The 14950-nt window shown below is 38.2% G+C and overlaps 1 protein-coding gene across 1 annotated transcript in view; it reads right to left on the reverse strand.

Annotated features, from left to right (window-relative positions):
- The window catches only part of LOC150051205 (EF-hand calcium-binding domain-containing protein 13-like), a 128065-nt gene that overhangs the window by 80470 nt on the left and 32645 nt on the right, over positions 1 to 14950 (reverse strand). Inside the window, exons 15-17 of the mRNA XM_090351491.1 lie at positions 14559 to 14702; positions 12770 to 12841; positions 8592 to 8732 (exon numbers count right to left, since the gene is read on the reverse strand). Of these exons, the coding sequence (XP_090207617.1) occupies positions 8592 to 8732; positions 12770 to 12841; positions 14559 to 14702 (357 nt within the window). The remainder of the gene's footprint in view (positions 1 to 8591; positions 8733 to 12769; positions 12842 to 14558; positions 14703 to 14950) is intronic.

A 14950-nucleotide genomic window follows, 5' to 3' on the forward strand; every position in this document is an offset into this window, starting at 1 on the left:
CATGAGAAAGAGTATCAATGTTTGAGAAGTAAAGTACCCTCTATCTGATGAATGTAACTATAACCCTTCCATACAATAAAACACAAAAAATTAAATTAAAAGGACTATATAAAAATTATATAGGTACAATTAATAATGTCTTACCTTCTATGTACTATGCTTTTGAGTTTTTTGTGGGAAGAGTATTTTGGTGTGCTCAGGGGTGTGTGTGTGTGTGCATGTGCACATATGTGCATGCCAGTCCAGGGGCTTAAACTCAGGCTCTGGGTGCTATCCCTGAACTTTTCTTATCTTTTTCTTTTTTTTTTCCTCAAGGCTAGCCCTCTATCACATAAGCCATAGCTCCACTTTCAGCTTTTTGGTGGTTTGTTAGAGATAAGAGTCTCGTGGGCTTTCCTTCCTGAACTGGCTTTGAACTGTGCTCCTCAGATCTCAGTCTCTTGAGTAGCTATGATTACAGGTGTGAGTCACCAGTGCCTGGCTACTGTGGGTTTTAAATTAACGTTCAAGTTTTCCAATACTATACTATATAGTAAATTACACTAGTGCTGTTGTGTCTATTGCCGTTTTGTCATACTTTTTTTTTTGGCCAGTCCTGGGGTTGAGCACTGTCCTTGGACTTTCTCAATGGTAGATCTTTACCACTTGAGCCACAGCACCACTTCCAGCTTTTTTCTACATATATGATACTGAAGAATCAAACCCAAGTCTTCACACATGCTAGGCAAGCATTCTACCACTAGGCCAAACTCCTGGCCTTTTAGTAGCACTCTTCCTCAGTTACCCCAAGTAATTATGATAAAATTTTAATAGGGTTCTATCATTTCCTGGTCACCCACTCTATATTCTCTGGGACATCTTTTTTTCTGAATGTACTTAATGCATATTTGATGCTTAAACAATACATTGATATTAATATTTTCATGCATCAGTCAAACAAGTAAATTTTCTTACATGTATAGACATTTCAACCACATTGCAACACTCTATCTAACTGAGACCTGAAAACATAAAACTACTGGAAAAAAAAACAAACAACAGAAAAGCTCCCTGATCTTTATCTAGGCAGGAGTTTTTTCAATAGAACCCATACCACAATCAATCTATGGGAGAAAAAATAGATGAATGGGAATGTATTAAAAAGGCTTCTTCAGATAAAAAATTAGAATGAGGAGACAATTCATGAATTGGGAGACAATAGCTGCAAATCATATACCAAGTAATGGACTAATATCTAAAATATATAAAGAACTCAAATTACTTAATAGCAAGAAAATACCCATTAATTGGGCAAAGATCTCGAATAGAACATTTCTCAAAAGAATACATACAAATGACTAAAATGCTCAATATTTCTTTTTTTTTTAATTTTTTTATTGTAATTAGTAAAAGGGTTACATGATATTTGCCAGATAGAAGGTGCATTAATTCACATACATTGATACCCTTTCACATGTCTTGGTACCTGTATCACTCCCTCCCCCACACCCCCCACCCGTCTTGGTTTTCCCCCCTTCCCTATCAAATTTCAAATATCCAAATACAAATAAATTCAATAAATCAGATAACAAGGTGAGATACTATACCAATATGAGATAACCAAGGGACAGCAAAGGAGATGAGAGACAACATAGTACATTAAGGACAACAATCATTCATTATATGGCTTTTGTTTCACTATCCTGGAAGTCCTTTCAATTTAAAATGCTCAATATTTCTATCACAAAAATGCAATTAAAAGGGTGGAAGATGGCGCCGAGACAATAGGGACGCTGCCTAGCTCTCTCCCACAAAAAGAGAGAACCAGGGAATCCCACGAGCCAACTACCTTGAGAAATCCACAGCAAACTCAAGAAGCAATGGAGAAGGACTCAAACCGGAAAATAAATCCAGATAAAGCTTACATTCAACTTTCTCAAAGATTTAGAAACGCGAGGCCCCTCCCCCATCCCTCCCCGCCGGCTCCAAGCCGGGAAAAGCCGCGGAGGGCATAAGGCCAGGCAGCCCCAATCGCCACAGAAACCAGCATAGGATCAGGCCAGCAAACGGCAGAAGCCAGATGCAGGAACCAACGCAGACCAGAACAGCAAGCGGCGACACAGGAACCAACGCAGACCAGAACAGCAAGCAGCGGAACCCAGACGCGGAGCACAGGTGGTGGCAGAGATCCAAGGGGAGTGAATGATTCTCCAACACCGCAGAGCACCCCACAGCCAAACGCAGAGGAGTGAGTAGAGCAGGGGTAGCCCAGCAGGTAGCCCAGGGGGTCCCCAAACCCATCAGGAAAGCAGAGCTGGTGCCAAGTTATAGAACTTAACTCAGACCCCTCCACCCCACCCGAGAAAGACTGGCAAAGGCAGGGGGGCAAGGAATTTAGAATCCTGTCCCTTCCCTCAACAGTCCCCTCCCCCAGGCCTCTGACAGGAGACTGACAGGCAGGCGGCACTAAAACCCAGCAACCCACCAAAGGGGGCGGAGGTGTCCCTGCTATCACCCACCCAACAGGTTCCTCTCCCAGTCCTTTGACCTGAGACTGTCAGGCAGGCGGGCGCTAAGACTCAGCACCCCACACCAAGGGGGCAGAGGTGTCCCAGCTCACCCGCCGAACAGGTTCCTCTCCCAGGCCACTGGACCTGAAGGGTGGGGGATGCTGAGACCCTGCCTTCCAACAGCGGAAGGGGGGTGCTGGAGTCTAGGAGCCTGCATCTGTCCCCCTCAAATCTTCAACTGGGCATCCTCCAGCTGTGAATCCTGATCAAGACAGCACCAAGGGGCCCCTCCACAGTCACAGACTCTCTGATAAAGCGGCAGAAACACAGCAGGGAACTGAAGGGCAGACCAGTAGCCAAGCTCGCCTTCTGAGAATCAGAAAGGCTCAGCTCTGACCTTGGAGCCCTTGAGCCCCGCCCCTGGGACCGGCTGGGCCCCACCCCCTGGGAACAGAGCTGAAACCAGCTGGCCTACCTGAGAGGCCCTGGAAACTCCCAAAACCCAGACCCTTGGCCGGGGACCTCCTCTGGAAGCAGCACAGGAAAACCAACCATCCGCCCAGTGCGCTGAGACTGAAGTGCGCAGATCCAACCCACAGCCCACTGTGAGGCCACTGGTTGGGCTGAGAGCTACTCGTGCAGCAGCACACTGCCCCTGGAAACAGGCCAAACACCTGCAAAAACTGCAAACTCTCACCTAGTCAGCAACGGAATCAATCTGGCCTAGAAGCACAGGTACACACAGATTCCCAGAACCACCAGTCCCAATCCAAGTAAACAGCGCCACCTAGCGACCACAGAGCCAACTACAGCAACAGTTTCTCGATGCCTAGAAGAGCGCAAAGACAAATTACGACATACATAAATAATCAAAGTCCCACGCAAAAACCAAAAGGAAACAAGAACGAAGGGACGAGAGAGATGTCACCATCCCAAGAAAGGACACCTAAAGAGACACGAAATATGACTCTAATCAAGGAGATGATTTTGGAAATGACTAATGAAATGAAGGCTGAATTCCAAAAACATAAGCAAGAAATTTCCAAGGAACTCTTCGAATTCAAAAGAGAAATGGAAGAAAAGTTCAATATCCTCTTAGCAGACATGACCAGCTCAGTATCCACACTTCAGGCAAAAATGGAGGCATTAAGCAGCAACTTGACTGAGATGGAGAATAGAACATCAGGAACTGAAGATAAAACACAAGAGCTGGAACAGAGAATCGCCATCTTGGAAAAATCAGTCAAAATCCACCAGAGAGAACTCCAGGAACTGGCAGATGCAGCAAAGAAGTCTAATCTTCATATAATAGGGATTGATGAGGGTGCAGAATTTCAGGACAAAGGAATGCAACCCTTATTCACCAAAATCATAGCAGAGAACTTCCCCAACCTCAAAAGTGAAAATACTCACATTATTGAAGGTTTCAGGACTCCAAACAGGCAAGATCCTAGAAGGAACTCATCTAGACATATCATAGTAAAGACACTAGACCCGAATACCAAGCAATTGATCTTAAATGCTGCAAAAACAAAGAGCTATACTACAATGGGGAAAAAATCGAATTACAGCAGATCTCTCCACGCAAACCCTAAACGCAAGAAAAGCTTGGAAAAACATCATTGATGTCCTGAAGACCAACAACTGCCAACCCAGAATGATATATCCAGCAAAACTAGCATTTATATTTGAGGGAGAAACAAGAACATTTCACTCCAAAGAGAAGCTTTATGAATATGTGCACACTAAGCCAGTGTTAAAAAAAATACTAATTAATCGAGAACAAATTGTAGAGTATCAAGAACCCCCATCAAGAAGCAAATATCTATAATTCACTAAACACAAAAAGGGAAAAAGAGAGAGAAAGAAACTTAAAAGCAAAAATAAATAATGACAATGGACACTGACCACTTCTCCATAATTTCCCTAAATGTGAATGGGCTGAACAATCCAATCGAAAGACACAGAGCAGCAGATTGGATTAAGAAACACCACCCATCCATATGTTACCTCCAAGAGACCCACCTCACTGCCAAAGACAGAAACAAATTCCAAGTGAAAGGATAGAAATGAATTTTCCACTCCAATGCACCATGCAAAAAAGCAAGAGTAGCAATCTTAATCTCTGACAAAATTAACTTCTCAGTAAAATCAGTACATAAAGATAGAGATGGCCATTATACATTAGTAAAGGGTAGAATTAATGCCCATAATATTACAGTTATAAACATTTACTCCCCCAACGCGGGAGCACCCAAATTTGTCAAACAAACTCTCTTAGAATTACAGAACAAGATAGACTCAAACACAATCATAGTGGGAGACCTCAATACACCACTCTCAACAAATGACAGGTCAACTCAACAAAAATTAAGCAAAGACACCATGGGCTTAACAGATATACACAGTGTCTTCCACCCAATGGCGAAACGTTTTACATTTTTCTCAGCAGAACATGGAACCCATTCCATATAGTAGTTCATACAGAAAACTTAAGCAGATACAAGAGGACTGATGTAATCCCATGCATTCTATCAGACCACAGTGGAGTCAGACTAATTCTGAACAATATAGTCAAAGTCAAAAAACATTCAATCACTTGGAAACTGAACAACACACTTCTGAATAACACCTGGGTAACAGATCAGATCAGAAATGAAATTAAAAACTTCCTTGAATGTAATGACAATCAGGAAACATTCCAAAGGAACTTATGGGACATAGCAAAGGCAGTTCTAAGAGGCAAATTTATCGCATTAGGAGCACATATTAAAAAGACAGAAGAAGAGCATGTAAATAACCTTAAAAAAAACTGAAACACTTAGAGGAGCAAGAAAAAGTTAATTCTAAAACAACCAGAATGACAGAAATAACAAAAATAAAATCAGAAATATCAGAGATCGAAATAAGATCTACTATACATAAAATTGATAAATCAAAAAGTTGGTTCTTTGAAAGAGTCAACAAAATAGACAGACCCCTGGCAAGATTAATCAAAAAAAAGGAAAGGGGAGACTCAAATAAACAAGATTAGAGACCCCACGGGAACAATCACAACTGATTCCCAAGAAATTCAGTCCATAATGAATAGGTACTACCAGGGCCTATATTCAAAGAAACAAGAAAATCTAGTAGAAATGGATGATTTCTTAAATAAATATAGGCTACCCACACTGAACAACGACGAGGTAAACAAATTGAACAAACCAATCTCTTACAATGAAATTGTGGAAGCAATCAGGGAAATGCCAACCAAAAAGAGCCTGGGTCCAGATGGATTCACTGCGGAATTCTACAAGACGTTTAAAGATGAAATAACACCTATACTCTTGAAACTCTTCTGAGAAATAGAAACAGAAGGAGGAATACCACTCATTTTATGAAGCTAATATTACTCTCATCCCCAAACCAGGGAAAGACCCAACAAAAAAAAGAAAACTACAGACCTATCTCTCTAATAAACACAGACACAAAACTCCTCCATAAAATATTAGCCAACAGAATCCAGAAACAAATTTTAAAAATCATACACTATTATCAAGTAGGCTTGATCCCACAGATGCAAGGCTGGTTTAACATTCGCAAATCAATCACTGTAATACATCACATCAATAGAGCTAAGGATAAGAATCATATGATAATTTCTCTGGATGCGAAGAGGCATTTGACAAAATACAACATCCATTCATGTTGATAGCACTAAAAAATAGGAATAAGAGGTACATTCCTCAAAATAGTGAAAGCCATATATGAAAAACCAACAGCCAGTATTATACTAAATGGTGAAAGATGGAACCATTCACCTTAAAATCAGGAACTAGACAGGGATGCCCACTCTCTCCACTTCTCTTCAATATAGTGCTGGAACCCTTAGCCAGAGCAATAAGGCAAGAAAAGGACATCAAAGGTATCCACATAGGGAAAGAAGAAATTAAACTATCCCTATTAGCAGATGATATGATACTCTACTTGAGTGACCCAACAAACTCCACTCCCAAACTCCTAGAATTAATAAACTACTTTAGCAAAGTAGCAGGATATAAAATTAACCTTCAGAAGTCAGTAGCCTTCTTGGACACCAACAATACACAAACAGAAGGCCAAATCAAGAAAATGATCCCATTCGCAATAGTCCCCAAAAGAATAAAATACTTAAGAATATATTTAACCAAAGATGTAAAGGAATTATTCAATGAAAACTATAAAAGCCTAACAAAAAAAATTAAAGAGGACACTAGGAAATGGAAAGACATCCCATGCTCATGGCTAGAGAGAACCAACATAGTGAAAATGGCTATACTGCCAAAATTGATATACAAATTCAATGCAATCCCCATCAAAATCCCAAAGACATTCTTTACGGAAATAGAAGATATAATCCAAAGATTCATATGGAACAAGAAAAGACCTAGAATAGCCAAAACAATTCTAGGAAAAGACCTAGAATAGCCAAAACAATTCTAGGCAAAAAGAGCAATGCTGGTGGTATTATAATACCAGACTTCAAACTCTACTATAGAGCCATAAGAACAAAAACTGCTTGGTATTGGTACAAAAACAGACCAGAAGATCAGTGGAACAGAATAGAAGACCCAGAAATAGCTATAGGCAACTTGTATTTGACAAAGGAGCCAAAGATATACAGTGGAACAAACACAGTCTATTCAATTATTGGTGCTGACAAAACTGGGCAGCCACATGCAGAAAACTAAAAATTGACCCTAGCCTTTCACCATGCACAAGCATTAACTCAAAATGGATCAAAGACCTCAACGTCAGACCAGAAACCGTGAAACTGCTACATGATAAAGTAGGAGAGACACTGGAACTCAGGCACAGGCAAAAGATTCCTGAACAGAATCCCAGGGTAACAACAGATTGGAGAGAGACTCGATAAATGGCACTACCTAAAAATAAAAAGTTTCTGTACAGATAAAAACATAGTCACAAAAGTAGAGAGACAAGCAACCAACTGGGAAAAGATATTCACCAACATCTGACAAATGCTTAATATCCAGTATCTACAGGAAACTCAAGAAACTAATCCCCCCAAAACCCAATAAACCATTCACTAAATGGGCAAGGGAACTAAAGAGAGACTTAGCAGAAGAGATTAAAATGGCAGAAAAGCATATGAGAAAATGTTCATCATCTATGGTCATAAAGGAAATGCAAATAGAAACAACCCTAAGATAACACCTTACCCCAACAAGAATGGCCAAGATTTTGAACTCAGACAATGACAGTTGCTGGCGGGGTTGTGGAGAAAAAGGAGCCCTACTACACTGCTGGTGGGAATGCAGACTAGTTCAGCCACTCTAGAAAGCAGTGTGGAGGTTCCTTAAAAGAACTGAAAATAGACTTTCCCTACGATCCCGCTATACCACTTCTGGGCATCTATCCTTAACATCATGACCCCAGATATTATAAGGACACCTGCTCAGCTATGTTCATCTCTGCACTATTCACAATAGCCAGGCGATGGAAAGAAGCCAGATGCCCTACTGCAGATGAATGGATACAGAAAATGTGGTATACATACACAATGGAATTCTACATAGCCAACAGACAAGATAAAATAATGGCATTCGCAGGGAAGTGGATGAATCTAGAGCGAATCATGCTGAGTGAGACAAGTCAAGACCTAAGGAACAAAAGGCACATGGTATCCTTAATATGTGGCTATTAAATCCAAAGAGTACAAGTGCAAGGACTCAATAACTGCATACCCAAAGCCATGGACATGGTAATGGAAATATAAACATAACTATATAGACATAAAACCTATAACTCTACAGATATAATGTTTTATTTCATAAATTAATGTTTCTATGACATACAAGCCCTTAGCCTAATTTTGATTAAGTTCTAAATAATAAGTCCCAGTGATTGTAAATAGAGATTCCCTCCTTGAACACTTGTTTGTTAAACTTGTCATTTAAAAAATGATGTAAAAATCAACATTAATAAATTCTTTAATTAAAAAAATGCAATTAAAGCCACAATGAACTAGCACCTTATATTTGTTAGATTAGCTATCATCAAAAACAGAAAATAAAGTTACATCCTGTGCCTCTTAGCTTTGGTACAAGGAATACTCACCAACTTTTGCTAGTTTCAGTATATCTAGGAATTTCTCTTTTTTCAAATTACTATTCAAAGTAGACAGAATGCTCCACAGGACATTAACACTCATCTGATCCTGGGTGAGATTCTGAAGATTTTCAGTAGCATCAGGCAATTCTAAGTAGTGAATAAAAACACAAGTTTTTATGACATGTTTATCTGATAAGTTAATATAGCATACCAATTTGAAATAGTCAAGGAATTTAAAAGTTTGTAAGTTAAGAATAACAACAGCATAAATACATGGCCAACTTTCAAGTATCAAAAAATAATAAAATATTTAACCCAATTTTAACATCTCCAAGGATTTTTAAAATATGTTAATAAAATAGTTTTTGCCCCATTTCTTTCACCCAAATCCTTTTCTACCTCCTTCCCCTAGACTCTACCATTGCAGACAATAAAAAGCTTGCTTTATTAGAATTTCAGTAGAAAACCTTGCATTTTAAATAGAAGAGACAAATTATCTTGTTAAAAGTTTATAAAAGGTCACTGTGCTGCTGTATAAAGAATGGATTCAAGAAGATAAAGCAGAAGAAACTACGATGACCTGCTGTGACAGTGATGGTGATGAGAAAAAGTGGAAACATTCAGGATATATTTGAGACAATTTAATGATAAATTGAAGAGAGGCTAAAAGGGTGGGGGATGGGAAATGGGGACTAAGACATGAAGAAGGGTATCAACGTTTGTGAAGTAATGCACCTTCTATCTAGTGAACATAATATAACCCTTCTATTAATTACAAAAAATATATAAGGAAAAAGGGAGGCTAAAGAAGCTTAATCCTGAGCATCTGAGTAGTCATTTCAAAGACTAGGGAAATAGCAAGTTTACTGGAGAACACAGTAAGAGGGAGATAAATTGGGAATGAAAAGGATACAAATCCTATTTAGAGCAGTAAGTTACCTCTAGTGCTGGTCTCACCCTTGTTAAGCTCAGCACACTGGAGACTAAGCTAAGAAGATAGTTTCAAGAATAGCCTAGGATATTTTCCATTTTCTCAGTTCTGCTTTAATTTCCTTTTTCAGAGTTTTAAAGTTTTCATCAAAAAGGTCCTTTACATTCTTAGTTAATTCCTAGGTACTTTATTTTCTTTGAGGCTATTGCAAAAGGAGTTGCTTTCCTGATTGTTGTCTCGTTCCTCTCACTGTTGGCATAGAGGAAGGCAGTTGATTTTTGAGGGTTAATTTTATACCCTGCTACCTTTCCAAAGTTTTGAATCAGCTCAAGGAGCTTGGGAGTAGAGTCTATAGGATTCTTTAAATACAGAATCATGTCATCTGCAAAGAGGGAGAGTTTCACTTCCTCGTTCCCTATTTGGATCCCCTTTATGCTTGCTTCTTGCCTTATTGCTCTGGCTAGGAATTCTAATACTATGTTAAAGAGAAGTGGAGAGAGTGGGCATCCTTGTCTCATTCCTGATTTTAGAGGGAATGGCTTTAGCTTCTCACCATTAAGTATAATACTAGCTTGTGGGTTTGTCATACACAGCCTTTATTATACTGAGGAATGTTCCATGGATTCCTAGTTTCTCCAGAGCTTTTAACATAAAGGGGTGTTGGATCTTGTCAAATGCCTTTTCTGCATCTATTGATACAATCATGTTTTATCTGGATTTCTTTTCCAGCTTGTGTACTTCTCCATTGCTTCTTGAATTTGTAGTTGTGGGTTTCTTAAGGTAGTTGGCTCGTGGGATTCCCTGATTCTCTCTTTTTGTGGGAGAGAGCTAGGCTGGGTCCCTATTGTCTTGGCACCATCTTCCCCTCACTTTGAGAGACTCTTTTAAAAAAAAATATTGGACCAGGAGTTTGGCCTACTGGTAGAGTGCTTGCCTAGCATGCACGAAGACTCGGGTTTGATTCCTTGGTAACACATATGTAGAAAAAAGCTAGAAGTTGTTGCTCGAGTGGTAGAGCTCTAGACTTGAGAATAGTCCAAGGACAGTGCTTAGGTCCTGAGTTCAAGCCCCACAACTGGCAAAAAAATTTATTTTTATTGTCGTGGTAATGTATAGAGGGGTTACAGTTACATTTGCTAGGTAGATGCATTGTTTCTCACACATTGATACCCTTCTCATGTTTTTGTCCCTATTTCTTCCCCCACCCCTCCCAATCATCCTGTTTTCCCCCCTTCCCTTAACTATTTTAAATAAACAAATAAACATATATACAATATACCAGGTAACAAAGTCAGACACAGTAACAATATGAGACAGGGTCAGAATAACGACAGAGATCTTGCTAATTTTTAAAAGTCACCATAGAAGCAGTTGCCAGCAAATAAAACTACTCAGGAGGCTGAGATATCTGAGGATCACAGTTTGAAGCCAGCCTGGGCAGGGAAGTCTGTGAGACTCTTATCTCCAATTAACCACCAAAAAGTCAGAAGTGGAGCTGTGGCTCAAGTGGCAGAGACTAGCCTTGAGCAAAAAAGCTCAGGGATAGTGCCCATGCCCTGAATTCAAACCCTAGGACCTACATAAGAAAAAGGTATCAGATGGTCCTGAGTCACCTGATAGACAATATTAATAACTAAAAAAAAATATTAACTATAGATGTTGATGGAAATAGTCTATAAAACTTGGTGCTGTTGGGGGGGAAGGAAATGGGGACAAAAACATGAGACGGGGTAGCAATGTGTGTGAAATAATGTTCCTTCTATCTGGTGAATACAATTGTAACCCCTTTATTAATTACAATAAAAAATAATTATAAATTTAAAAAATGGTGCTACTAAAATTTTTATTTCCTTGACATTGAAATTCTAAGAAAACTGAAGTGACTATACAAATAACTTCTTCATCATTATATATTAAAGAGACAAAACTCCATATAAGGTAAAATAGCTTGATATCTATCATTGGTATAAACAAAAATAAGAATATTATTTTAAGCCACAGGGTTTTTTTTTTTCATTTTTATTTTGCCAGTCCTGCAGCTGGAACTCAGAGCCTGGGCACTGTCCTTAAACTTTCTCAAGGCTAGCACTCTACCACTTAAGCCACAGCACCACTTCTGGCTTTTTCTGTGTATATGGTATGGAGGAATCAAACCCATGGCTTCATGCATGCTAGGCAAGAATTCTACCACTAGTCTACACTTGCAGCCCTTAGCCACAATTTTTCAAGTGTTAACTTTACTCCATTAAAAATGTACACACACACTCTTAACTTTCTTTTGTTTTGCTAGTCCTGGGCTTGAACTCAGGGCCTGGGCACTATCCTTGGGCTTTCTCAAGGTTAGAACTCTACCACTTGAGCCATAGTACCACTTCTGGCTTTTTCTATGTATGTGGTACTGAGGAATCAAACCCAGGTATTTGAACATGCTAGGCAAATACTTTACCACTAGGCCAAACTCCCAGCCCCTTACCTTTCTTTAGTAATCTTCATATTGGCAAAGACTGTCATATAGCCACACTGACAGCCTGATACAAATTAATAACTCATAAGCATTACTGAATAAATGAGGAATGGAAAGAAATGCTAATGAAATAGCTAGAATAGAAATTCTGTATATAAAGACCCAGGCATTAAATGGTATCACTTTCCCAAAGCAAAGAGATATTTTAAAATTTCCCAAAACATGAACCTGATACACATGGCTCTAGCTCTATAGTAAAGATAGAAATGACTGAATTTACATTTTGTATTTAATATCCATCAGACTGAATGGGGTGTCATATGTATTATTTTATGATGACTATTGAAAAGTCTATTTAATGCTTACTATTGTACAGAATCTACAAATCTACCTTTAATAAAGTGTTACTATTTTCGTAATAGTAAAAAAAGGTGGAAATAAAAAGATTCTTACATTGTTTTTGTTCATTTGCATGTGGAAGTTCCCTCAAAATTAAGGGTCAATAAAGAAGATGATTGGGATTGAGGTAGATGAGAGTGGGAAGAATAACAGAAAGGGTATATTATGCTCATAAATGGACATGTTGAACTGAAATCCCTTTGTACAACTGCTTAAAGATAATTATATATAATATATGGAGGAGATGATTAAGGCCAAATGCTGCAGAAGGAATCTAGGTCTTTGTTGGCCTGATATCTAGTCAGTTCTTGGGCATTTTATGAAAACTTGTAATCTGCAAAGTCTGTTAAACAACTTGATCTTCAAAAAAAAGCATAAAACACAATGTTCTTGATTTTTCAGAGAAGTCTGTGTTGTTCATCAGGGTATCAATGAATTGCTTAAAATTCACCTTTTCTGCTTCTGAAGGGAAAAGAAATACATTTTATCAGTATCTTTAAATAGTAAATTGTGACAAATACTGGGTTGTGAAAAATTCTAAATTTAGAAAGATATAATTACAATCATCACATAATACTAACCACTAAAAATAAAAGTGGAGAGGAAGTAATTCAATTTAAAGGCAAAGAATAAATTTTTAAAAACAGTTAAAGTGGCTAACAATGTAAGTAACTCATGCCTGTAATTCTAGCTACTTAGGAGGCCGAAACCTGAGGATCAAGGTTCAAAAACAAGCTAGCTAGGCAGCCAAATCCAAGACAATCATATCTAATTACCCAACAAAAAGCCAGAAGTAGAGGTGTAGCTCAAGTGTTAGTGTGCCAGCCTTGAACAGAAAAATGTACTAACATATTACATTCTCTTCTCCTTTGTTGCTCTTTGGTTAATCTCATATTGTTACTGTACTGTTTATTTGAAATAGGAAAGGGAACGGGGGAAAACAAGATGTTGGGTGGGGGTAGGGGGAGGGAAATGGGGACCAAGACATGAGAAAGGGTATCAATGTTTGTGTAGTAATGCACCTACTATCTGGTGAATGTAACTGTAACCCCTCTATAAATTACCTCAATAAAAAAATAAAATAAAATTTTAAAAAAGAGCACAAGGCCAGTACTAGCAACAACACAGCAATACACACACACACACACACACATACACACACACACACACAACAGCTAAGAAAATAGATCAAAATCCCTTTAATTCTTTATTAGTACAATAGTTTTGAAGTATAATTTAATGCATAAATTTTTTCTTTTTTAATATTTTTTATTGTAATTAATAAAAGGGTTACATGATATTTGCCATATAGAAGGTGCATTAATTCACATACATTGATACCCTTTCACATGTCTTGGTCCCCATTACCCTCCCCCCCAACCCCATCTTGGTTTCCCCCCTTTAATGCATAAATTTTTATCTTCTACCTTTCCATGTGTATATACGAACTTGTTTTGAAGGTCTTTACCTTCTCCTATGGTCAATTTCTCTACCTTGGTTCCCTTTTCACACTATTTTAATTATGACAGCTTTTTAAGAAGTTTGGATATATAGAGGAGCAAATGATTGAGAGGGTTTCACTATATTTAGATTTTGTTGATTCATACAACTGGCTACAAGCCTGTTTTATTAGAATTGCTTTGGCTAAAAAGAGAATTGACAGATGCCACTTCACCCTCAATATTCTCAAATATAATCTGAGGTCAGATGCTAAGGAGAGATGGGGAGTGCTGGTATTTAAATAGGAAAAGTGGCAGTTTGGGGCCTCTGAATCTATATAGATGGGGGAAATAGTCCCATTCATTTAGGTGGACCTTAATGTTTTAACAGTTCCATTTTCCCCTTACACATTTTGTTTTACATAGGTCATATATTTTTCTTCTTTTTCTTACTTCTACATAATAGGATTTTGAGCATTTTCTACAACACTTGTGAGTACTTTTGTGCTCTCTTTTATTTAATCTTAACAAGACTTTTTGTTTGTTTGTTTTGTCAGTTGTGGGGCTTGAACTCTGGGCCTGAGCTCTTTTAGCTCAAGGCTAGTGCTCTACCACTTGAGCCACAGCATTACTTCCATTAATAAGACTTTTTTAAAGATCATTATTCAAAGGAGAATAACAGCAAATTGACAACTTGTGCTAGATATCTCATCCTAGTTTCCTGAACATGTAGCACTTGCCATCAACTTCAGTCAGTTCTACAAGCTCTTCCACTTCTGGCTTAGAGAGGTAAATTCCAAAATCTTCAAGACAAGTATTTATATCCTTACAATCAACTTTTCCATCTTCAATTTTCTCAACACCATTAATGAGATTAGTCAGTACTAAAATAAAGCAGCATACTTGTATTACATGTAAATCAAAAAGAGAATGCCAGTAGTAATAAACATGTAAATTACTTCAGCAATGTTATATACTTAAAGTATAAGGCCATAATGATTAATAATAGTGAAGATCAGTATGTTTCAAAATCAGTCAAAATATTTGTATCTTTGTTCTATAGTTTGCCTAAAATGTACTGAAAACATCATGACTAAACATGTATAGAATATATGAAATATTAGTAGTTAAT

The sequence above is a fragment of the Megascapheus bottae genome, chromosome 17 (assembly GCF_031878675.1).
Source record: "Megascapheus bottae isolate mThoBot1 chromosome 17, mThoBot2.hap1, whole genome shotgun sequence".
Classification (NCBI taxonomy): Eukaryota; Metazoa; Chordata; class Mammalia; order Rodentia; family Geomyidae; genus Megascapheus; species Megascapheus bottae.